We start from the raw sequence: 24918 nt of genomic DNA, 5'->3' as shown, positions 1-24918 counted from the left end.
TCAAGCTACATATAAACACATCAAATAAAATGTGTTGAACAGTGACTTAGAATTTCATGGTATGGAAGTAGAATAATTCATCTGCTCACGTACCTGCTGATGGGGTGTGTTCCTTTTATAAGCAGACAAAAAGGATGCTCTTAAATAAAGATCTTCCTGTTGTTGGGTCCCGTGGGGTCAGGGCGCAGAGGACTCGCCTTCTGAGCAGACATTTTGAGAATCCGAGCGCTCCTAGGTGTCGTGGTGAGAGAGAGTGCCCTGGGTTAGTCAACAGGGTTAGGGCCCAGAGCAATGGAGGTGGCGGTTCAGGGCTGATGTTCTGCCGCAGCACTCAGATATTACCACTGAGCAGCGCTGGTGAGCAAGGCTGCGCAGGGGCGGCTCCTACCATGAAAGCAAGGGCGTGGGAGGCAGAGCCGGGGCGAGCAGAGAAAGAGCTGGGCCTGGGGTTTTAGCCTGCCTGTTTGCCCACCTGGGGCCAGGAGGGAAATAAAAGGACATCAAAATTCTGCATTTGTTCCTGACCTGAAGCAACAGATGAAGAAATCCACTGCAGGCAGGAGGCCTGCAGGAGAAGGGTATTTTCACCCAATAGATAACGTTACTGAGAAGGTGATGGTCAGTAGATATTTTTATAAAATAGGGCCATACAATGAACATATTGGGGGAAATTAGCTACTTAAAGGAACCGAGTCAGGAATTATTTTTCTAAGGAGTGAACTGCCCTTTGTGCATTGTGTGCTTAGAATTTGATAAACAGAGTTTCAATCCCAAAGGCAGGGCGCATCTGAGGTCCCATGCTCTTGGTGGTCCCCAGGAGGTCTGGCTGCAGAACGGTGTGATTCCGCTCCCGTTTGGGACTATGGACCAGGCCCTTGACATGCTGACCCTCTCCAGACCTGTGTGGTTAGAGTGTCACCACCCTTAGTTTACTGATGAAAATCATTAAAATGCCAGTGCCAGAGCTGAACACTTTACCTTTATTACGTTATTTAATCTTCACAACAACTCTATGAGAAAACTACTGTTAGACCTATTTTATAGATGAGTCAACTGAGGATACAAAGGTAAAATAACTTGCCTGAGGTCTGGGAGCTGGTGACAGCAGAGCCTGTATTAAACCCAGTCCCCACAAGTTCAGAGCTCATGGTATTAATGCTCCTCTGATGAGGAATCAAGGCTTCCTCGGTGAAGCCAGGTGGCTTGGCTAGGGTTACCTACACAGGTATGTTGGCAAGCCTGCCTCCTTCCCCCACCCCTCAGCAGCGGCCGCCTTCCTCAGTCCCAGCTTCCGGTCCCTGTCACCCCAAACAAGACAGAGGCACAGCCTGGAGTGTTTCTGGGGTAGAGGGTTCCCAAGACTTGGGCCCAAGTTGCAAATGACTCGGTGGGAATGGAGAAAAGGCGAACAGCACCAAAGAGAAAGGCCACCCGTGCAGCCAGTCTCCTGTCCCGAGAGTCAGCCGGGGAGCCAAGGGGTTGGAGAAAGTTAAGCAGATTCTTTGCTAAGCCCCTTTGCTGACAGATTTGATGGCAAATCTCAGCCAAGCAAGGCCACATGCAAAAGGGCCGCCCTGCCCGCCTTGCGGCACTGAGAAGGCCAGTTTCTAAGAGACTGGGGCTCCCTACGTGGGAAAGGGAAGTGATTTTTGCCCAACATTTGGCTGGGAGTCTGGCTCATGGTTCCAACTCATGGGTATTAGCAAAGGAGAACAAGGCATTGCTGAGGGTGGCAAATTAGTTATAATTAAGAGAACCTGGGAGACGCAAAACAATGTGAGGGCCACCAGCTGTCGTGGATCTGGGGCCTCTGGAGGAAACCGGTCGCCACCCCTGCAGTGCAGCCCATTCAAGCAAAGAGCCTCCCCTATCCCCACCCCGCCCTCCCTTGTGCTCCCAGGGGGCAAGCGCTGCTGTGTGTTAGGGTCTCCCTTTCTGCCCCACCAGCACCTTTTCCTTCCCTTTCTCCACAATTTAAACTCACCCAGCTTGTCTCTCAGAAAAGCAAACAGGCTTGGGGGTGGGTTCAAGTCCCGATTGCTGTGCTTCTTGAGTGAGTTATTTAACCTCTCTGAGCCTCAGTGTCCTCATCCGACACATGGGGATAATAACGAGGCCTAACCCATCCAGCTGTTGTAAGCATTCAAAAGGATGAAAAGCGGTTGGCATGGTGCAGGGGCTGGCCTGTGGGCTTGCCTTCTGTTTTCCTACAGCCCGCGAGCTGAGAATGGTATTTACATGTTTTAATTATTGGGGGAGAGTCAAAAAAGAGGAAGAATACTTTGGTGACATGTGAAAGTTATACAAAATCCAGGTTTCAGTGTCCATAAATGAAGTTTTATTGGCATACAAGCTGCCATGTGTTTATATATTGTCTGTGGCTGTTTAGGGGTGGGCCTTGGTGCCCGCCTCCCACTGCCGATCCCCACTCCCTCACAGTCACCCGAAGGCTTGAGGACTTGAGGTGATGGGGGAGGTCCTTGGGAGTCCCTGGGAATAGGCTATGGTTGGAGTGGATGCTGCCCCCAACCAGTGCAGGCAGAGTTGAGAGGTTGTGACAGAGACTGGAGACCACAGGACCCACAAAAGGTAAAATAGTTACTATTTAGCCCTTTGCAGAAGAAGTTTGCTAACTCCTCGTGTGAGTACCTGACACTGGATAAGTGATCAGTAAAGTGTATATGCATGGTTACTATTATGATTATTACTCTTTTGGTCTAGTTTTAACTTTCAGGTACCCCTGTTTTGGCTTAATAGAGAGATTCTGAACCTGAAGTCCATGGAAGGGTTTCTGGGGCTGGGTGGGGAGCATCTCTGAATCTCCAGAATTTCTATGTAGCTTTTGCAGGTGAGGTCTTTTGGGGACAGGCTTCGTGACATTCCTCTGATTCCCAAAGAAGTCTGGGTTGCCAAATAGGTAAAGAAGTGTAGATTTGATGCCTTCCTCACCCCAGGCAAATTGATCTGTATTTTCCCTGGGCTGTCTGGAAGCAACAGGGATGATATTTGGGGGAAATATTTGGGGGCCACAGGGTTTCCCCTCAGACCCCAACCCCCTGCCCAAGTGGGAGGGGCTTGCAGAGCAACAGGAACCAGGAGCCTTGGCTTTGGAGCCAGCAGACTTGGGCTCAGTCCTGGCCTTGCCCTCCACTGGCCGGACTGCTTCTCTGAGCCTTGGTTCCCAGGCTGGGTTGACCCAGGGACGACTTTAAGGGTTGAGCACAGTGTCTGGCACACATACCGCAGAAATGGTAGCTATTATTATTATCAGCAGCAGCAGCATCCTTGCACATTCAGATTTCCTCAGCTCACCTGGGACCTATAAAAAGCTGCCCCACATTTGGCTAATATGAGGTTTGAATTCCCACTGAGTGCTCTTGATCCAATTTTACCTTTGGTACCAGCGACTAAGGCGAGTTCATTACACATATTTTCACGATCAGTGTGCAAAACAGCAGGTCCTCAATTAAGTTTTTAGAAGTTCAGTGGCTTCACTTGAACAGGGACAATGGTAAACGTTCCTGAGAGCTAAATAAGAGAACTGAAGCTTCTCTGTTGCAAGAACTTTGGCTGTTTCAGATCCTGCCATCTTTTTTCCCAAGGAGTTACTCTGGACCTCAAGCTTGGATCTGTTTTCCCCCTAAAATGCTTCCCTGTGGAGCCTGGTTCCCCAGCCCAGTCATCCACAGTGGGCAGGTTCATTCCAGAGCCTGGTAAACACCACTGAGAGGGCTGAGGGCATCCCTGCTACCGGGCTGTCCTGGAGAGGGGCTTCTCAGACACAGGCTGGTCCACGGCCAGCCCAGCCCGGTGCTGTCTGCGTCCAGTTGCCGGGTGTAGTCCCATTCAGCACGGATCTGGTGGCTCCAGACAACAGCTGGAGACCAGGACGGGAGACTTCCAGCTACAAGCAAATGTTGCTGCTTCTTGAGGCTGAAATATTCTATCCCCAAAGTGTCCCTTTCAGCCAAGCAAAAACAATCAATCCCCCATGGGGACCCGACCCTGCCAGAGGAACAAAAGCTTCCCAGTTCTCTGCATCCCAGAGACCGTCTGCAGCTTCAGGCACGCACAGCCCAGTGGGGAGAGGGGATGATCACATGACCCCCAAGCTTGGAGACAAGGTCACCCTTGTCCAGCCCTTTCGTCTCCATGGGAAGAAGGGCCTTGGTTGCCTGACAGAGGATGGTGCTGATGCTGCCCTGGTGCTGGCTCCCGGATGGGCGGGTTTTAGTGTCCCATCTTGCGGGTTTGGAACAAGGAGATGAGGTCAAGGTCAGCGATCTCCAGAGTCCACTCAGATGGGTTCTGGGGGCTCCTCCTGGCGCTGCTTTAGGCAGGACAGTGGTGTGCATCCTGGCTGCGTGTATTTATTTTTCTGTTGCAGGCGGATCCATCTCTAAGAAGTTCACCAGCTAGGCTGTCCCATTTGTCTTCCACCAGCCATTAAAAATATTTTCCTTCAGGGAAGGAAAGCGCATATGGGAAACAGAGGAGAGCTCAGAGAAGATAAACACTCAAGTGAAGCTGGCCTGTGAGGTGCCATCATGTGGCAACGGCCACAGCAGGTTAGGGCTGACTGGCGCCCTGGGCGCAGGCCGAGGTCAGGAAGGGAGGGGACAGCGGGAGGGGGGCACAAACCCCACGTCAAGGCAGCGCTTTCTGGAGAAGTGTCTGGAATGACTGCTGTGCTGCGCAGTTCTCCTCCCCTGCCCCTCTCTGTTCCGCAATGAATCTCTGGAGTGATACGGCCTTCAAAGTCGAGTAACCAATACACTGTGGATAGTGGAGGAAGCAGCCAGTGGAACTTAAGGCCACTGCCTATGAGTGGATGATTCGTTTTAGAGGAAAAGGTGACTACTGACCAAACGCCTCAAACAAGAGGGCTGTCAGAGTTCAGTGAGCGTCGGCAACACTCAGAAGCTTCCCAGGGATTATGGCAGGTCTGGGGTGGGGCCCAGGAACCTGCATTTCGAACAAGCACACCAGGGATTCTGAAGCAAGTGGTCCAGGCACTGCTCTGAGGAACGCGTCTGCATCTGAGGCGGTGGTAACGTGCCCCCTTTTCTCATTGCCATAACCAGCTGGAGCAGGGAGACCTCCCCCAGCAAACTGCCTCCTGAGAATTTGGACCCGGGGCTCCCAGAACCAGCAGTGGCTGTGTGACTGAACCAGGTAGGTCCGAAGCTTGGCTTCCGGGGCTGCCCCCTCTCCTTCTCCACGAGCCAGCTCCCCCCACCCCACTCCTGCCCAGGCTCCCCCTCATCTGCCTGAGTGTGTCCGTGACACTGTCCTCAGCAGCCTCCTGGGTGGCCCCAGACACACCCTGGAGATGTCATCTGTGTCCCCATTTCCATGGGCTGTGGAACCTAGGTCTGACCCTCCCTGGGTCTCAGGCTGCCTGTCCCGGCCTGACAGCTCTGCCTCCATGTCCCACGGGATCTCACTCAGCCCAAACAGAACTCAGCGTGTCTTCTCTCTCTTCCGGTGCCTTTTACGTCCTTTATCGAAAAGACTGGCCTCTCTCTCTCCCCAGCACCCAAGTCAGGATACTTGGGCATCACCCTAGACACTCCCTTGTTCTTCACCTCCCAGCTCCTTTCTAAAATAACAAGGAACAGCCACCACTTACTGAAAACATACCACAGGTAATAACTCATCACAACTCGATGAGGTAAATAAGTACTGTAATTGCCCTCACCTGACAGGTGAGAAAACAGGCACCTGGGGAGGGGGCATGCGCCCGAGGTCACGTGGTGGTGGGGTTGGGGGATGAGCCAGGCCCCTGGCCTGCGGAGGTGGCCAACTCTCTCTCAGGCCCTCCCCTCCCTCCACGGCGCTGGTGTGGGGGCCTCGGCATCTCCCAACTGGCCTCCTCGCCCTTGGTCTTGCCCCACTCCGACCTGTTTTCCAAATGCACGTAGGAAATCCTTCTCACTGGGAATCTGGCGTCGCTCCTCCACTGAAACCCTTCAAAGGCTCCCTGTTTTACACCCCTGGGCTCACAGCGAACCAATGGTGGGAGCTGAATCCTGCAGGCTGACCCAGCCGTACTCTTAGTTTACTGCCCCGCACTCCTATCTGAGCCTCAGCTTCCTCATCGTCAAAACAGGGACCACAGGACTCAATGCAAGGGCCACTGGGGTGCACAGCTCCTCACGGGAGAGGGCAGGTCACATCCGAGCTTCTTCCGTGTTATAAAAAGGAAGGGGTGGGGGGAAAGGGGAGAGGAAGAGCTGGCTGCTCTGAAAGGCAGGGAAACCCATGTGGATGATAATCATGCAGCATGCTAGCCTTCTTGACCTTCTGAGACGTAGATGCTGTGCATCTTACAGGAGGGGAAGCTGGGCCGACCGACCTGAAGCCACTTCAGACCCAGGTTTTCTGAGTGCAGAGCCCTGTGCCCTTGCCCGTGGCCACCCTATGTCCACCGTGCACCATGTGAGTTTGGAATCCCAACTCTTCAGACCTTACCGGCCGGAGATCGGCTGTGGGTCAGAGACGCGATGAGAGCTGAGCGACTGGAAGACGCTGACCCAGTGAGAGCCTGAGGTCCTCCCAGCGCGACACCTTCCTGGCCTCGGGCTTGGGAGCCTCCCGTAAACACGACAACCTAGGGCCCATCACGGTTTCTACAACAATGAGAATATTTATTTTCTCCAGACGGTAAAAATAACATTTTTCTCTCTTTTGTAAAAGTACCATTACATTCCATTTTCTTAAATAACAATCCTAAAAATATATATTAAATTGTATACAGTGCGTCACACTTCATCTTATATTTTAAAATACATGATGTTTCTATTTTATTCTCAAAGTTGTGTATTAAGAGCATATTTACAAATAAAGCCATGTCATCCAAAGTCAGGATCCCTGCGGGAAGGTGAGTCTGGATGTGGGCAGGTCCTGGCGCTGTGTGGACCCCTCGGCGGCAGCCCCTCAACCGTGTGCTCCTGAGGACACGTCCTTTCTGAAGCAGTAGATTGACCTCAGACTTTCCTCCACACCCCACTGCTGCCTCGTTAAATATGTTCAACTTGGCAAGATGGGAACCTGGGAGATGGGCCCCCTGGGGTCTGCAAACAGAGGGTGAGGCCCCATCCCCCTGGGCCAGCCAGCCTGAGAGGAGGCAGCTGGGCTGGAAGGTCTGAAAAACACCCTGGGCCAGGGTAGCTAAGCTGAGAGCCCTGGCCAGGAGGTAGAACAGTGAGGAGGGTAAACAGACACCAGAGGAAAACAATCAAAAGGTTAAACATTCCCAAGGTGGTAACAAAAGCAGACATCAAACAGCAAGGAGAAGATTGGAAACCCAAGAGGGCAGCAGTTGACCGGGCTACAGAGTGGGGGCCACCAGGCTCTGCAGGAGGCCTGGGGTGCTCATCAGACAAGGGGATGGGACCTCGGAGGCCGTCCCCCTGTAAGTGCTAGGGAAGATGAAGTGCCAGGAAGCATGGGGGCTTGGTGACAGGCTGCATGCCCTGCTGGTGTCAGGATGACCCGGCCAGACACTGAGCAGGTCAGGCCACTCCTGCCTGGGGCTGATGATGGGCCATGCGGGTGGGGCCGTGCCCACCCATGGGTTCGGCCTAAGGGCCAGGACAGCTGTGCTTGCGAGTGCTTTGATCGTTGCGCTGCGGGTTTCTGGCTGGCTGGAGTCTTGAGCCAGAGCCCACACTTCAGAAGTTACAGCAACCTGGTTACCTCGCTCATGCCCAGAAAGGGGGCGCCTCACCCTTTTCTCAGGGTCACCCCTTTCCAGTCCCCTCCAACCCCCACTTTCTTGCCTCTAAAGTGGTTTCTTAGCAGATCAAGTGCTTCCTCCTTCGGTGCTCCTGGGTGTACATCTCCCCTCTTCTGGCCTCACAGGTTCCCCTCTTCTGGGACAATTTATGCCTCCAGTGTTTACTTAGCCACGGGGGGCCCTCTGGGGGATCATGCTTACAGAGGTTGGCCTGGGACAATTTATGGCCCTCTCCCCCCATGCTGTCCTGAGGCCGGTTTGGGATTCCTGGGGCTGCTCCCGGGATGGTAAGTGGGTCCCAGGGTGCTGGGCTGTGCCTGGGGTGGCAAGAAGGACAACACTGGGGTCACAGCCCTTCTGGGATCTCTGAAAAAGGGCTGCTCCAGGTGCTCAGACACACCGTGACCTGAAGTCACGAAATGTGAAGAGGGCAGGCGGGCCCATAGGATGCCCCAAGGCCAGTGATCAGAGGGAGCCCATGGCTGCGAGCGACTGCCCCTGGCCGGGTGGACCCCTCCCGGGTGGGACTCCACATTCCCTCTGTGCTGCGCGGACCTATTCACAGCACAGGGCCCTCTGTGACTGCACACACCTGACACTTGTGTTTGAGAGGAGATTCCATAAAGGCCAGGAATAGCTTGGAGGGGAGACTGCATACGTCAGTATATTCCAGTGGTCCTTGCACTCCGCAGGCCTGGCTCCAGACCCTGCTGACAGCTGCTCGGGGTAACCGCCCTTTCCAGATCAAAGCCTCACCCGGTGCCTGGGGCAGCGCCCCCGCTCTCCCGTGAACACGTGGCGTTTCCCCCTCCAAACGCCCCTGGCCCACGCTGCCAGCTCCCAGCATCTCTCCTGGTTGCTGGTGTCGCCTCCCAGCTGGCCCCACGCGGCCCTCTGTCTTTCTGGGAGCTGGGCGCAGACGCCTGCCGGTGTGGCAGACCCCTAGGGAAGGCCACAGCAGGCAGTAGCTCAGGGGTTCGGCGAGGGGGGCAAAGTGCCCCAAACACTTGGCACAACGAGGCCCAAGGCTCGAGTGCCTGCGGGAGAGCCACACTCCGACAGAGGCCAGGCCCGGCCTTTGGGGTCCCAGGTGCTCCTCCCGGCTGCTGTAGACGAGGCTGCTCTTGGACGGACGGCAGGGCTTCTGGACGGGATGGCACGACTCCCACCGCCCGCGGCCGCTGCAGCTGCAGCTCTCAATCTTCGGAGGCCTTTCCTCAGTGGGGCTCCCGTTCCCACACCCTCCCTCCCCACTCCGCATGCCACTCTCTGCGGCTCCCCTCCCCTTCTGGGGGGCAGAGGGTGTGGGAGTAGGGACAAGAGGCCTCTCCTTCCCCACTGAGCCATTCCGAAGCCCACCCTGTCCCCATAAGAAGAGGCATGGAGGCCGCAGAGAGCACAGGCCATGGGAAATTTTTCATCCTCTTTTAAAATAAGGGACACTTAAAGGAGGGACTGCTGGCACCCTGTGTCACACGTTGCTTCCTGGATGCTCAACCATGTTTACACTCCCTGTTCTGAACTGAGAGTCAGCTTAGGAATCCCGAGACGGGGCCTGGCTCAGGCTTCACAGGACGAGCAGCTTGGGGGAGAGGTCACCAAATCCAGCCCAACAAGGAGCTACTGAGCACCTAGAAAAGCTTTCGGTAAAGTCTACTGCATGAATAAATGAATGGATGTTTCCTATGACCACCCCTCAAACTTGTCTGCTGGTCACCAAGCTGCAGAAGAAGCCATAGAAAGAAGCCCATGGGTGAAGGTGTCAGGTTTTTACATGACAGGCCCTTCCAGGCTGGAGGCGGCCCATTCTCTCCTGGAGCCCACGGAGCAAAGCCCCAGAGTCAGCACAGAGCGTGGGTTTCTGTCATGCTTTGGGGGGCCAACCCCCAGGACAGCCTCAGAACTCTCTCTGCCTAGCCTGTTCCAAACCATAAAGACCAGGAGAAAGCAATCTGTGTGGACAAAACTGAGAAGAAGCACTACCTACCCACTACCTGACAGTCGTCTAGAACGTACCTGAGCCCAGTGCTGGACACAACCATCTCTGTCATCTCAGCCCCACTGTCCCGACACCCTGTTCCTAGATCAGAGAGAGAGAGATGCAGGAGGCACGGACCGTAGGACCATGAGTCTCTCTCCTAAGTGCAGTGATGAAGCAGGTCGAATCCAGGCTATGCTGCCCCTGTGGCCGGTGCCCCAGAAGAGGCCAAGGGAGAGGCAGGAAGAGTCAGTCAAAGGAAACCACGGGAGAAGTGGTCCCCAGGGGCCTCGAGCTCAGAGGGATCTCACGTCCTGGGCACAGAGCGGGGAGGTTTTAGTCACTCACAAGAGGATTACGGTCATCTTGTTGACTCTGACCCTTGAGCTTCTTCTTAAAGATGGAAATCGAAGTAGAAGGCTTATAAAAAATGCTCCAGATTTCCCCCGACGTCCCTGGTTGACGACAGTCCCTAAGGTCCCCTAAGGCAGGAACACGATGGGATCTGTCGAACAAAAATAACTTAATTTTTCAAGTAGAATAGAACAAAGCGTCCGAAAGAACCTACCATCTCATGAGATACCTGCACCTATAAAATGGGACATTCAGTGACGTGAGGCCTCAGGAAACCTCATAGCTGCCTTTAGAGACCCGAGGGACTGCCATCTGGATGACCTGCGCCCTGTGGGATGGCAGTGCAGTGGGGCAGGTTCCAGCTCAGTGTAATGAAGAACCTTCTAGCTGGAAGGATTATTCAAATCTGGAAAGGGCTGGCCTGAGAGATTATGAGTTTTCAAAATACTTCTTTCTTTTTAAGCAGAAGAACTCTTTTCAAATGACACTTATTCGGAAGCCCACCTAGCTAAACAGGATGAAGGCAAGCCTGCTCTTCTTGGACTGGGACCTGCCTTTCTGCCCACGCCTGCCCTGCCCCCATGCCAGCCCCCGGCACTGCTTGACAGGGAAGCTGCAGAGGGGCTCGGTGTCAGATGAAAGTCAGACACGGGCTTTGGTGCCTCAGTGTGCGGTGAAGTGCTGGACCCTAGAGAGAGTGTCCTGCGCTCTCCCTGCTGTGGGGGACACGCAGACGGGACTGTGCCTGAGAGGCTTCCCCAGAATGTGTGAACTGGGACTTAAAAAAAAAAAGGAAAGAGAAACACAGATATAGATGCCCAGTAGACAATAACAAGGACATTGTTTCCACTGAAAAATGTAAAGTGCAGGGTGGAAAGGCCTATGGGTGGTGCCAAAGAGGCCAAGGGCAGCCTTTACAGGGCAATGGAGGAGACGGCATTTAATGTACAAAGAAGTCTGTGGCAGAGAGCAAGCCAGAAGGTCAGGGAAAAGGTAGCTTTTACAGGACACCAATGCTCAGGAAGGCCTCGAAATGGAGAGAGCCCTTATGTTAATTATATCTCAGTAAAACTGAGAAAAAAGTTTTACTGAGGAAAAGAAAAGAAATGGAGAGAGCCTGGACTGAGAACCACAGGAAAGACAGAGCAGAGGGCTAAGAAAATTAGCACCCCCCTCTGCAGGCACACAAACATCAGGGCATGAACCATCACCCCTTTCCTGGAAGGCAGAACAGTTAAACCTGAACAGCGGAAGTAAGGGGAGGAAATATTTTTTTCCAAATTGGTTGGAACTGAAGGATGAGGTTTTTAAAAGCTTCTTAAATAATTGTTTTAAAATAATTATTAAGCAATAGTTAATAAAATGTTGGAATTCTCTTCCTAAGAATGTCTCACAGTTTCTAGAAGGCATCAGGAAATATGCCTGGTATTGTCCTAGGAATCTTTGCTCTTATGTAAACATCTCTTCAGGGGGCCAGCACAAGCCAAAAAATGGAAATTGTCCTGTTTTATGCCCAGACTATTTCAATCCTCCTTGAAATCATATCCTTTAAACCCAGGAGCACACACACAATCCCTCAAACCTAGTGAGATTTGTCCAGTTGTACATTTCACTCTACAGAGAATGAGGAATGTCTATGGCCTCACGCTGCCCAGCACTGAGCGCTGTGGAATCATGTTCCGATATTACAAGTGTTCTCAGACAACTGAAGCGTAGTAGAAAAGGAGCCCTGAGCCTTCCCCTCCTGGAGTCGGATGGCTCTCATACTCACTTGAAAGTGATGTGCAGAAGCATCTTTGCTATGACGGCTGTGACCGTGAGGATAAGGAGCGTTGCCAGGCCATACACTGTCCATCCTGCAAGTGCAAAAGACAGGGGTGATCGGACTGTGTTGTGTGAGCTCACTTTTCAGAAGGAGGTCTGAGTGAGCCCTGGTGGCTCAGAGAAGCAGGCCTGGCTGAGGAGCTCCCTGCAGGTGGGGGGTAGCCATGCAACGCAGCTCAAGCTGGGCTGGCCCGGAGTACCAGACCTTCTGAGCACCTCGACTTGCTCTAGACTCCCTCCTGGAGAGAGGCAGGCAGTGTGGTCCAAAGCACACTCAACTTGGAGTTGAAAGGAGTGGTGCACATTCTGTCTCTACCACTGGAATCACTGTGCGACCACAGACGAATTACATAAACTCTCTGGGCCTCATTTCCTCATCTGAGGAATGGGATGTGTGACTTGTGAAATCCTACAGATACACAAACAATAGGATACACAGGAAGGGGCTCTCCTCCCTGACTTCCTACTGTGAGTCTTGCAGGGGAAAACCTCTAGTCCAGGGAATTGCGAATGGTATCTGCAGCTCTACCAGCTTGTAAAGGCTCCAACTTCCTTGGCAGAAAAGAGAGAGTCACAGTCCGTACCCGACCAAGTTAGCCAGCTTGAACCATAAGATCACCACCCTCTCTCCACCTGTCTCCTGCAGGACCTGCCTTCACAGCTCTGGTGACTATCTGACTCTTCTTTTGCTTTTTGTCTTTCTCCTTCCATGTGTCAGCCACAGATGGGCAGGGATTTTGTGTGGTTCGCTGTACAATCCAGTGCCTAAGACAGAGCCTGACACCATTAAAGCACTTACACATCTTCCGAATGACTGAATAAACACAGCTCTGGCAACTGCTGATGCACTCAGAGAGCTACAACTTGGGGCCGCAGGAAACACTGGGTTAGCTGATTAATCACCACGTACTAAAGGCAGCCGTGTTGGATGTTGGAGGTAAGGACTACGGAATCAAGCTAAAGAGAAAATGTCCCTCCAAGGCCAGGACAAACAGAGTCATGGAGCCAGGACCCCCAGCCTACCTCGGAAAGAGAAACACCTGAGAGAGCTCTGTTTCTGTAACCGCCAAGTGCACTACCCCCAAGCTCTGTGGCTCCCACCCCTTTGATGGTGTCTGGGAACTGCTACCTGGCATGGTCTGGGGTGGGTGGCTGGGGCTGGTGGTGATGACGTAGAGGACTTTGGAGGACCGGGCAGCGCTGACACTGAGGTTGGCCTGCTCCGTGAACACCTCAGCCAGCGTCTGGTTGGCAGTGGGCCTCTCCTGTGGCGGGTCTTCCTTGACGGCTGGAAGATCAAAAGGAATTAGCTGGGGGAAAGCTGGTGGAGACAATGAAGAGGAGGAGGCACTGGTCATGAAGAGAAGGCAGTTTTCTATGGTTCAGTGCTGGGGGCAATTCTTGGCCCCGCTGGCCCCAAAGCAGAACCTGCCAGGCTCTGGCTCCGAAGGAGCCATTTGACGTGTCTCTGCGTGGATCCCGGAACGTGCTTTAGGGTTTTCCTGCCCTTGTGCCTCTGCAGCTATGGTCCCTCTGCCCCGAAGGCCCTCTTCCTTCCTATCTGTCTGCCCCAACTCTACCTGTTCTTTCAGCCTGTCCCACCCGTGAGGAGGCCTCCTCCTCCTTCCTGTAGCCGCACACTGACCGAACTCTTCTTGAGGCCCTTGACGTCCAGGACAGAGACTAGGTCATGGACACCTGCTGTGTTCTCATGTGCGGGCAAGGAGTTGTGCCTAGCACACGTGTGTTCACATTACAGGGGCAGGAGTGCAGCCCCATGTTAGGAGGGTCTGAAGATGGTAAACCAGGCTTTGGGGATTGGCTAGGATGTTCAGAGGCAGGAGGATGGAGCAAATGACCTCTCTGGAATCTTCCGATTCTGCCAATCTCAGCTCTTTCTTTTAGTTAGTCTTTTAACTCTCCCATGAAAACTGTCATGAGAACGACTAAGACAGCAGAACTCACAGGTGGCACCTCGTTTCTGTATCATGAAGTGGGTACAAGTTATAAAATAGGAGGCGGGAAAACCTGCAAGTTGAGTGGGCAGATCCTGACGTACAGTCCTTCTGGCAAGAAGCACCCGAGGTCCACACGTCACAATGAGGTTCAAGGGGAGCCCAAGGAGGCCGGGGTCTTACCTTGGTACAAGACAGCAAATCCCTGGGCCTGACTGACGCGATCAGAGAAGAAATACAAGATGACAAAGTCCAGAGAGATGTTAAAGGACAAAGGTGGGCGGTTCCTCCCGTTGAAACGGACCAGGACGCGGTGGGTGTAGCCGTCCAGCAGCTCCACCATGTCTGCGGAATCCCGGATGTCAAACAAGGCAAAGTTGAAGTAGATGTGGGAGGCTCCCGGGACCCGGATGGTCCAGTAGCAGACCCTCCCTGTGGCGTATGCGTCGGGAAAGTCGGGGGAATAGACCACGGAAGTCATGGCCGAGTAATTCCCACCACAGGCACCGACCAGAGCTGCAGGAGACAAAAGGATACCAGCCCTCAGGCTGGGGCTCGGCCACAGGGCTCACTTTTCAACCTGTCACAAACAAAACTTCCTAGCTGATGGGATCCAGTTTGGGATGTTGTTTTTTGTCTGCAAAACCAGACTGTCTCATGTTTCAGGATTGAATCACAGAATGAATCGCTTAAACCCTGAACAAATGACTGGAGGCTTTTTTTTTTTCCCCCAGGAGACCTTAAAGTTAGCACACAGCACAGCAGTGCGGCCCCGGCAGGGGCCAGGCTGGAGTCAGAGAGTCTGGGTTCGGAACCAGCTGGGCCATTGATCCCAGGGGCCATACTTCACATCCAGACCTCTAGCTTCTCACAGCTTTGAGAGTGGAGAGACCACCACCTACCTGCTCTCGTATCACATAAATGTGTGAGGACAGATGAGACAAAGCACATGAAAACACAGGACCTCTCTGCAGGGGGCACTGATGAGGTAAGGTCGTAAAAAGCGGAGGGCATCCCAAGTACCTTAGGGGTGCGAGGTTCATTTGAGGGGCCACACTTGTTTTTCCAAGTGGGAAACTGTGGCACAAGAAATGACTTTCTGCAGAGGGGAAGCTCACTGATCACTCTGCAGCAGCACATTTGATGTCTCTGGACTCCCAGTTCTGAGTGGCAGGTTCTGAGTGGCAGATACACTTCACTGTATCTTATGTGCTGAAGTGCAAATAAGATCCTGGAAATGAAAGTCCTCAAGAGGGAGGGTAGGGCCGGGATTTAAAAAGCAGGCTTTGGGGGAGTTCTGCTTCCCTTTAGGATGTAGAAAGCTGCTTTCATCCTAACAATGAGAAAAAGCTCAGAACTTTTCTTCAATGCATTAGAAAGCTGAGGTCTCAAGACAACCAAGGCAATTTAATTCTAAAAAGTAAGAAGCTCCTCTGAGGAGAGTCAGGCCACACAAAGTGTTTCATCGTTGACGGAGCACAAGAGGAAGAGGGGGTCGCCATGAAAGTAAGTAAGAAGAAAGCAGCTAAAATTTTAACAAATTTCTAAAGGCTGAATGTGGGCTAGCCTCTCAGTCCAGGATGCCCGGGGACCCCAGACACAACAGGAGTCTGCACTCACTTGCAAGCAATTCTGTGCAGGCCTCCACCCAGGGCCCACGAGAATGACCAGGGTAGGGCAGGACACCAAAGGGTCCCCATTGGTGGTACCAGTGAGCAGAAGGTGACGGGTAGGAGGTGATGAGCCACTGCTGGGGGACAGGCCTGAAACCCTGCCCTCTTCCAGGACCCTCCTCTCAAAGGAAACAAAAGCCTTAAGCTGCAAGGGGAGGGGCAGCAAACCCTCCTGCTCCCAGGGCCAGCGTAGAAGCCCCTGGGGAGGGAGCAGGAGACTCTCTCGTTCCTGTCAAAGTAACCAGACAAAGACTCATTGCTTCTAGGGGAAGAGCAGAGGCAAAAGCCATCAGCCCCTGGTTGCCTTGAGCCCCAGGATCCTGGACCAATGCCAAGCAGAGGTCTGCTACCCAATGGAGGGGCAGGAGACCCTCTTCTTCCCGGAAGCCCCCACAGATACAAGGCAGTGCTCGGCTGCCGGGAGAGGGGTATTTGGGGATGCTGGAAAGACCCCATCCCTGAGGCCCAGTGACACGACGTGTCTGAGATGGAGGATGGAGCAGGAGAACCAAGAAACCCCAACCACACCACGAGCACAGCACCAAGTAACAAGCAGCAGAAGTCTACCATCAAGGGAGGGGAAAGGTCACGGGCAAGGAGGAACTGCTCAAAGTTGAGGGTGGAATGGGAACAATGAAAAAACCCCACTGGCATCCCAGGCTCCACACTGAGCACGAGGTAACAGTAGCCATCATGGGAGGAATCTGAAGGTTGACATGCACTGCAGGTGATGATAGGAACAGGGAAACCCAAACCCAGCTCGACCACTGATAGAAAGGCTCAATCAATCCCCACACCGAGCAGGCCTGCCCATTTCCAGGTGTAAATACACTTCCTCAGCCTCTACTATCCTTCTACGTATAGTGTACGGTATTCAATACAATATTACAACACACAAAACATAAAAGCAAGCAAGCAAGAAAGAAAGGAAAATAAAAGAAAGGAAAATAAAAGACACTGTCGGGACTTCCCTGGTGGTGCGATAGTTAAGAATCCACCTGCCAATGCAGGGGACACGGGTTCAATCCCTGGTCAGGGAAGATCCCACATGCCGTGAAGCCCCCATGCGCTACAGCTACTAAGCCTGCGCTCTAGAGCTTGCAAGCCACTACTGAGCCTGTGTGCCACAATCACTGAAGCCTGTGTGCCTAGAGCCTGTGCTCCGCAACAAGAGAAGCCAGTGCAATGAGAAGCCCACGCGCCGCAACGAAGACCCAAAGCAGCCAAAAATAAATTAATTAATTTATATTAAAAAAAAAGACACTGTCAAGAGATAAAACATCAATATATACGTATTGAGTGATTATGTTGTACACCTAAAACTAATACAGTGTTATATGTCAATTACATCTCAATTTTTAAAAAAGGAGATAAAACAATCCACAGAACCAGACTCAATAATGACCCAGACATTAGAACTACCAGACAGAAAATACCTAGGGGAAAAGATGGACAACTTGCTTGAACAGATTGGAAATTTCAGCAGAGATATGGAAACTACAAAAAAGAGTCAGATGTAAATTCTAGAAATAAAACAAACAATATTAGAGATGAAGAATTCCTTTGATGGGCTTAGAAACAGATTACACACACTGAGAAAAGAATCAACATGCTTGAAAATAGGTCAGTAGAAATTATCCAAAATGAAACACAGAGAAAAAAATAAATGAAAAAAGCAGAACAGAGCTTCCAACAGCTGGGGCACAATATCAAACGGTCTAACAGTATATAATTGGAGTCCCAGAAAGAGAAGAAAAAGAGAATAAGATAGGAGAAATAGTTGAAGAGATAATGGCTAAGAATGCTCCAAAGTTGATGAAAGGTTATTTAAGAATCTCAGCAATCTTCAGGCAAATAAAATAAAAATTTAAAAAACAAAGGGAATTCCCAGGAGGTCCAGTGGTTAGGACTCGGCACTTTCACTGTCAAGGGCCCAGGTTCGATCCCTGGTCCGGGAACAAAGATCCCACATGCCGTGTGGCATGGCCAAAAAAAAAAAGAAGGTGAAATAAGGCTTTCTCAAACAAAAGCTGAGAGAAGCCATTGACAGCAGACCTGCATTAGAGAAAATGCTAAAGGAACTTCTTTAGGCCGAAAGAATATGATACCAGATGGCAAATAAGAACATGAAAAGATGTTCAACATCATTAGAAATTATGGAAATGCAAAGTAAAACCATGAGTTACCACGACACACACGACAGAATGGTTAACATTAAAAAAGAGACAATACAAAAGTACAGGTGAGGATGAGGAGCAACTGGAAATCTTATATCTTGTCAGCCAGAGCGCAAAATGGTATAACCACTTCAAAAAACAGCTGGCAGTGTCTTATAAACGCTGAATATGCACTTAGTGTATGGCCCAGAAATGCTGTAATTCCTAGGTACTCACCCAAGAGAAATACAAACACACGCTCACACAAACACCTGTACATGTGTGTGTACAGCAGCTGTACAGCATCTTTATCATAGACTGATGTTTATCGATTGGTAAATGATGAATGAGTTCTGATACATTTGTACAAAGGCATGTTTCTTAGCAATAAAAAGGAACTACTGAAACAACACAAGCGAATCTCGAAAGTATTCTTCTAAGTGAAAGAAGCCAAACGCAAATGTTTAAGTACTGTATAATTCCATTTATATGACTTTGTTCAGAACACAAAACCATACAGATGGAACACGGGATCAGTGGCTGCTGAGGGCTGGGGGTGGTGACCACAAAGGGGCACAAGAGAGCTTTCTGAGGTGACAAAAATGTCCTATATTTCGACTGTGTACATATTTGTCAAATCTTACTGGACTATGCAACTAAAAGGGTGACTTTACTATACGTAATTTCACCTCAATAAACCTAAATTAAAAAAATAAAGATTCCTGGGTTCTAATCTTGACTTTACCATGTACTAACTATGAATTTGAGCAAGATACTTATCTTCTGTATACCTCAGTTTCCTCATCTATAAAATGAAATTAGTAATAGTTTCTCCCTCATGAGGTTATAAGAATCAAAATGAGTTGATGCATGTAAAGTGTTTAGTATGAGATCTGGCACAGAGTACAAGCTCAGTTACGTGTTAGTTATTTTATTATTATTATTTGAAAAGAAAAAAGTGTCCAGGTTAAACTGATGTTTCAACAGCAAAGGCAGACAAACTCAGAAATTTCGATTCCTAGATGCGTGCCATGCTGACAGTACATCCAATTCAGCAATTTTGAGAATAAGCACGTGACATCTATGATGGATTATTAAGTTCAGTGATAATTCAGGAAAAAAGGAAACTTACATTTCGGATAATAAGGAAACTTAAAACTTACGAATATATTCAAGATCTTATTTTTTGAAGGGGACATTGACCTGACACACAACCTAGGATGTGTCTTTCAGTCCGTGCATGTCACTGTTTAATTGGAAGCATTTTTTTCCCTTCAGTGGCATATAAAATAATGTTGCATCTCACAACTGATGGCATCTTGGAATCTATGAAATACAATTACTAATACAGTCCCAGCTGTCAGATCCTACATGTCCTTAGGCCCTCAATCTTTTTCACCATTAATCTCCTCCCTTCCCACCAAAATGTAAGTTCCATGAGGGCAGGATCTCTATCTGTGGGACTCTGGGCAAGTTACTAAACTTTTATGAGCCTCAGTTTTCTTGTGGGGCAAGTAAAGATAACAGTACCTGCTTCACAGTATTATGAGAATTAAGGGAGAGAATGCCTGGGAAATGGATAGCACAGTGCCCTGTAAATATAAGTGATCCACTAATGTTACCAAGTAAGACCCAACCTATATGACTCACTTCTCCCTTCAGTGCCTAGAAGCTGAGGGAGGCCAAGAGGGCTGTTGGGCAGTCCCTGTGACCTGTTGCTGACACTGGCCTATCTGATCTTCTGTTTGGTTCTGTTAATTCAGTACGTTTAACTCTGGGGGCAGCAGAGGCTCTGAAGCCTTCATCAGCGCCACTTTTACACACAGAACACAACCTACTTCAGCAACCTCCCTAAGCTCATGAGAGCCTGCTGGAAAATCAGTCACAGAGCCTGTGACAAATCACTGGATGTGGCAACAAATACTGAGCAGACAGCTTCCGCCCGCTGCCTGAGTAGTCTCTCTCCCGAGGTGGTTGTTCTGAGACACAGAGACTGAAACCTGGTCCCTTTCTCACATCTAACTCTCCTCCAATCTCTTAGGAGAGGCACCTTTGCCCTCTCAAATTACGGGATAGTCTGCAGTCACCATCTCTGAAATGCTCAGCCTCATCCAGTGGATCATAAGGATCTCCATGAGGCAGTACTTAAGCTCTTTAAACTATTTTACTCCTAACAGATGAAACTTTACAGATTATTTCTACAGTGCTGCATTTTGTACCTTTCTTTACAAAGCTGTGGGGTACGAATTATGAGTTGGCTGCTGTCAGGGGCCCCTGCCAGTCAACACACATCGGGGCCTCTGAAGACTGGAATAGGCAGCCTCTCAGTGCCATTCTTTTTAGTCCTCGAGGGCGTGGAAGCCAGAGGGGGCAGTTAGAGACCTGCGGAAGGGGCCAGTTTGATCATAATCTGAACAACTGGGCAAACTTTGTTCACATACTTTTTTTTTTTTTTTTTGGTACGCGGGCCTCTCACTGTTGTGGCCTCTCCCGTTGCTGAGCACAGGCTCCGGACGCGCAGGCTCAGCGGCCATGGCTCACGGGCCCAGCCGCTCCGCGGCATGTGGGATCTTCCCAGACCAGGGCACGAACCCGTGTCCGCTGCATCGGCAGGCGGACTCTCAACCACTGCGCCACCAGGGAAGCCCTGTTCACATACTTTTAAAGCATTAAACTGGATCTGGTATTATGATCTATTTTGTTATTGTTAATACAAGGGATTTTTAGCTGCTGAAAATAGAAAAATAAAAAACTGTGGCAAACCTGAGTTTGAATCCTGGCTCTGGCACTTATTAGCTTGGACAAATTATTTAATCTTTTGATCCACAGCTTCCTTATCAACTGGGCTGTTGCAAGGATTAAATAACAAACTAAACAAGTGCCCCAGCATCAAGTCTAACATGAAGCAAGCACTCAATAGAGAGCAATTATTTTCATCGTAATTAATTTGTCTTAGGGCACTTTTGTGTGAGGCCCAGTGCTAACTCCTAGATATATTTCTAGTACCAAAGATGATACTTGGTACAAAGATGACTGACTTTAAACCAAATTATTTCCGTTTGACGCTCCAGTAGAGGCACTGTGCAAATAAAACATAATTTATCTGCCACACTGAAGATACCCAATAAAAATGTGCTAAATGAATGAAAGAGTACCATATAAAAACTACACTTATTTTTATTGATATGAAATTCACCATTTTAACCACTTAAAAGAGTACAATTCAGTGGTATTTAGTTTTGTCACAATGTTGTGTATCCACTGCTACTATCTAATTCCAGGATATTTTCATTACCCCAAAAAGAAAACCCATACCTCCTAAGCAATCATTTCTCATGCCTCCCCTTTCCCCAGCTCTTGGCAACCATTAATCTGTTTTTTGTCTGTATGGATTTGCCTATTCTGGACATTTCTTATCAATGGAATCATTAAATATGCGCCCCGTATGTCTGGTTTCTTTCACCGAGCATCATGTTTTCAAGGTTCCTCATGTTGTGGCAGGGGTCAGTAATTCATTTCTTTTTGGGGCTAAATAATATTCCATTGTATGGACACACCACATTTTGTTCACCCATTTGTCAGTTGATGGACATCTGGGTTGTTGCTACTTTTTGGCTGTTATGAATAATGCTGCTAATGAACATTCATGTACAAGCTTTTGTGTGAACGTATGTTTTCAGCTCTCTCGGGTATATACTTAGGAGTGGAATTACTGGGTCATAAGATGATTCTGTTTCACGTTTTGAGGAACTGCCAGACTGCTTCAAAGGAGCTGCACCATTAACATTTATACCAACAACGTACAGGGTTTCAATTTCTCCATATTCTCACCAACACTTATTTTTCATTAAAAAAAATTAACACTATATTCTGTTTAAAGTAGAAAAACAGGTAATGAACCCACACACCCTGCTTCTGTTTACTGTCTATGCCCACGGCTTGTTGGTGGTGTGAGTCCTGGCAAGTTATTTATCCTCTCCACAACCTAGGACTCTCTTCCGTAAAATGAGAGGGATAATAATGCCTTCCTCAGATGGCTGCCAGGAGGGCCCAACGTGACGATTCTTATAAAGCCTTACATACTAGGGACTCAGTATTTTTCTCATTTTTTTTACTTAAGAGTATACCAGGGCTTCCCTGGTGGCGCAGTGGTTGAGAGTCCGCCTGCCGATGCAGGGGACACGGGTTCGTGCCCCGGTCCGGGAAGATCCCACATGCCGCGGAGCGGCTGGGCCCGTGAGCCATGGCCGCTGAGCCTGCGCTTCTGGAGCCTGTGCTCTGCAACGGGAGAGGCCACAGCAGTAAGAGGCCCGCATACCATACACACACACACACAAAAACAACAACAGGAAGAACAGAGATAGAAAAGGGATGTAGGGAAGGTAAAGAATAGGTGTTATGAGAAAAACAGAAGTACTGAACATTAAGAACAGTGTGCAGTGGACTTCCCCGGCAGTCCAGTGGTTAAGACTCCACCTTCCAATGCAGGGGGCGCGGGTTCAACCCCTGGTCGAGGAATTAAGATCCCACGTGTCTCGCGGTGTGGCCATAAATTTAAAAAAAAACAGCAACAACAACAGCAACAACAAAACAAAACAAAAAACCAAAACGGTGTGCAGGATTTAGCTGAATCTTGAAGGTCACCCTTGGCAGAAAAAAAAAAAAAAAAAAGAGTATACCAGGCACTCTGTAAGGTCAGCCAACATACTCTCCTGGGTTGGGGTGTTGAGGCAGAGGATTTTATAACAATGAACTCTGGAGATGAAAGGCTAAATGGATGTGCAGCACATATTATTTGCCAACTATTCTCCCTTAAACATTAGCTAAGGTGCAGCCTTTAACAGAGGTACTAACACTGAGCAAAACAGGATGTATAGAAAGCCACTGACAGTCTCCAATGGGCACACAACTAAAAAGACCAAAAATTAACCACGTGAGTTCTGCTCGCCAATCCTCCCGCTGTCCTCCCCCCACAAAAAAACACATTTTTGACAGTGTCTAAGCTGTAACCTGCGAAAGCATCAGTTATAAACTCGGGCTGGGTTTTACAGACACCATACGTAGTGGCTGAATCATGTCCTCCAAAAAGATATGTTTAAGTCCTAATGCCTGGTGTCTGTGTTGGTGACCTTATTTGAAAACAGGGTCTTTACACATGTTATCAAGTTAACTGAGGCTGTACTAGATTAGGGTAGGCCTAATCCAATGACTAGTGTCCTTGTAAGGAGGCACAGAGGGAAGTCAGTCACGTAAAGAAGACAGAGACCGGAGTGATGCAGCTACAAGTCAAGGAATGCCGAAGACTGCCAGCAATGACCAGATAGTAAGAAGAGGCAAAGGAAGATTCTTCCCTGGAGCCTTCATAGGGAACATGGCCCTGACAACGCCTTGATTTTGGACTTCTAGGCTCCCAAACTATGAGAGAAGAAATTTCTGTTGTGTGAAGCCACCCAGTTGGTGATAATTTGCTATGGCAGCAGCCCCAGGACACTGACGCACCACATGACATTCTGGCTTAAAACTGAGCCACTCAGCCTAGTCAAGATGTCAGCATCTAATCTAGCCTGGGGACTAACAACACTGTAGACTCTACAGTGTGTCTCAGTAAGCTCAAGCCTTTCCCTTCGTCTGCCTCATCTGTGACTATCTCCTTTCTGCCATCTTAAAATCTGGCGCTGCACTGGTACGAGGGCGCTTGCAAACTCTCATTACCACCGCATAGATGTGGGTGGATTACGGGGGATCAAGTGGGCCAGCGGTTGAAGAGGTCAAGGCCCCAGGCCATACCCCGTTTAGATGCTCTGCCCTGGCCAGCATCTCACAGAGTGGCGGAGTGGCGGGTCAGGGAGGAGATGGGTGGGTCAGAGCACACTCAGTACCAGGCCTGGAAAGATAACTCGAAGCTTTGCATCTCTTCTCTGCTCTATCACAGTAAGATGTGTGTGATCTTATCACAGTAAGATCTCAGATGCCTCAGAAAACACTAAAAGGGCTTGCAAATTACATTAAACAAGAGGATCTTAAAGCTGATACTGAACCATTACATCAGTGTCCCTATTATCTTTTCTAGGTTGTCTGAGCATCTCACAATAGGCCAGGGCACAACTGTAAGTAATTACTTGTTAAACGTCTGTGCTCCCTTCTAGAGTCTTCTGGTTCAGTGCTGTATCCCCAGGGTCTGGTCAGTGACTGCCTGGCCTGTAGTAGGTGCTTAATAAGTATTGCCAAGTGAATGAATGGATAACGGGGAGGGAGGAAGCAGGGGCAGGCTGGTTCCCCTGGCCCAGGGTTCCTGTGCCTTGGACAGTGCCGGGCACAGGGCATACTCACTGTCAAAGACGATGATCCTGCCATCGCCCCCACAGGGCTGGGTGTGATCCCCGAAGCAGACGCTGTTGCACTCAGTACTGGCTGCCTCCCCGTACTTCCAGTAATCAGGACTGTTTCCACAGAAGCAAGCATAGCCTGACTCCATCCCGGCAAACTGCCACGACAGAGAAGCAGCACTTGGTAAGCGTCAGTCAGGGGTGTTGGTGGCCTGAAGGAGCCTGGCAGGTTTGGCCCCCAGCAAGCAAGCACTTCGTCTTCCCAGCCCATGTTCCCCAGGGACCTCTGCCTCATCCCACCCTCACCACACTTCATTACATGTGGACTGGTAACTACACACCACCACGGTGCTTCCCCTTCAGTAAGCATCCCTTATTAATGTTTGCATTTCTACTGTATTTAAGTAAGTTAAAGGCAGGGGGGAATCTCATTAACTTGAAACATTAATAATAATAACAGCTAAACACTTTATTGAATGTTTACTATGTGCCAGGTGGTAAATGCTTTAAAGTTAGTACTCACAGAAAACTTACTCTAGGCCCCATTTAACATTTTTATTTTTTATATTACCATACAGTACGACTATTTATATGGTACACAGTCCTATGAATTTTAACCTATGTATAGATTTGTACACCCACCACTACAATCAGGATACAGAACAGGTGCATCACCCCAGGAATTGTGCTATCGCTTTATATAATAGTTCTCCCTCTAGAACCCCTGGCAACCACTAATTAGTTTTCTATACTATAGTTTTATCTTTTCGAGTATGTCATACGCTATAGACTGAATGCCGGTGTCCCCCCCAACCCCCGAAATTTATATGTTGAAAGCTAATTCCCAATGTGATGGTACTTAGTGGTGAGACCTCTGGGAAGTGAGGGCTTGCTCTCATGAATGGGGTTAG

The 24918-nt window shown here is 49.8% G+C and overlaps 1 protein-coding gene across 2 annotated transcripts in view; it reads right to left on the bottom strand.

The window, feature by feature from the left end:
* Positions 1-6625: 6625 nt before the first annotated feature.
* The window catches only part of KREMEN1 (kringle containing transmembrane protein 1), a 64817-nt gene continuing 46524 nt past the window's right edge, over positions 6626-24918 (bottom strand). Inside the window, exons 5-9 of one of the 2 annotated variants that reach the window (XM_033837131.2) lie at positions 24012-24165; positions 14036-14368; positions 13024-13185; positions 11845-11929; positions 6626-10224 (exon numbers count right to left, since the gene is read on the bottom strand). In XM_033837131.2, coding sequence (XP_033693022.1) covers positions 10056-10224; positions 11845-11929; positions 13024-13185; positions 14036-14368; positions 24012-24165 — 903 coding nt within the window. In that variant the 3' untranslated portion in view covers positions 6626-10055. The remainder of the gene's footprint in view (positions 10225-11844; positions 11930-13023; positions 13186-14035; positions 14369-24011; positions 24166-24918) is intronic. The other variant, XM_033837132.2, reaches the window with a different exon arrangement.

Source organism: Tursiops truncatus, chromosome 13 (genome assembly GCF_011762595.2).
Source record: "Tursiops truncatus isolate mTurTru1 chromosome 13, mTurTru1.mat.Y, whole genome shotgun sequence".
In the NCBI taxonomy this organism is placed as follows: domain Eukaryota; kingdom Metazoa; phylum Chordata; class Mammalia; order Artiodactyla; family Delphinidae; genus Tursiops; species Tursiops truncatus.
Note: the sequence above shows the minus strand (reverse complement) of the source record. Positions and strands in the feature narration are given on the sequence as shown.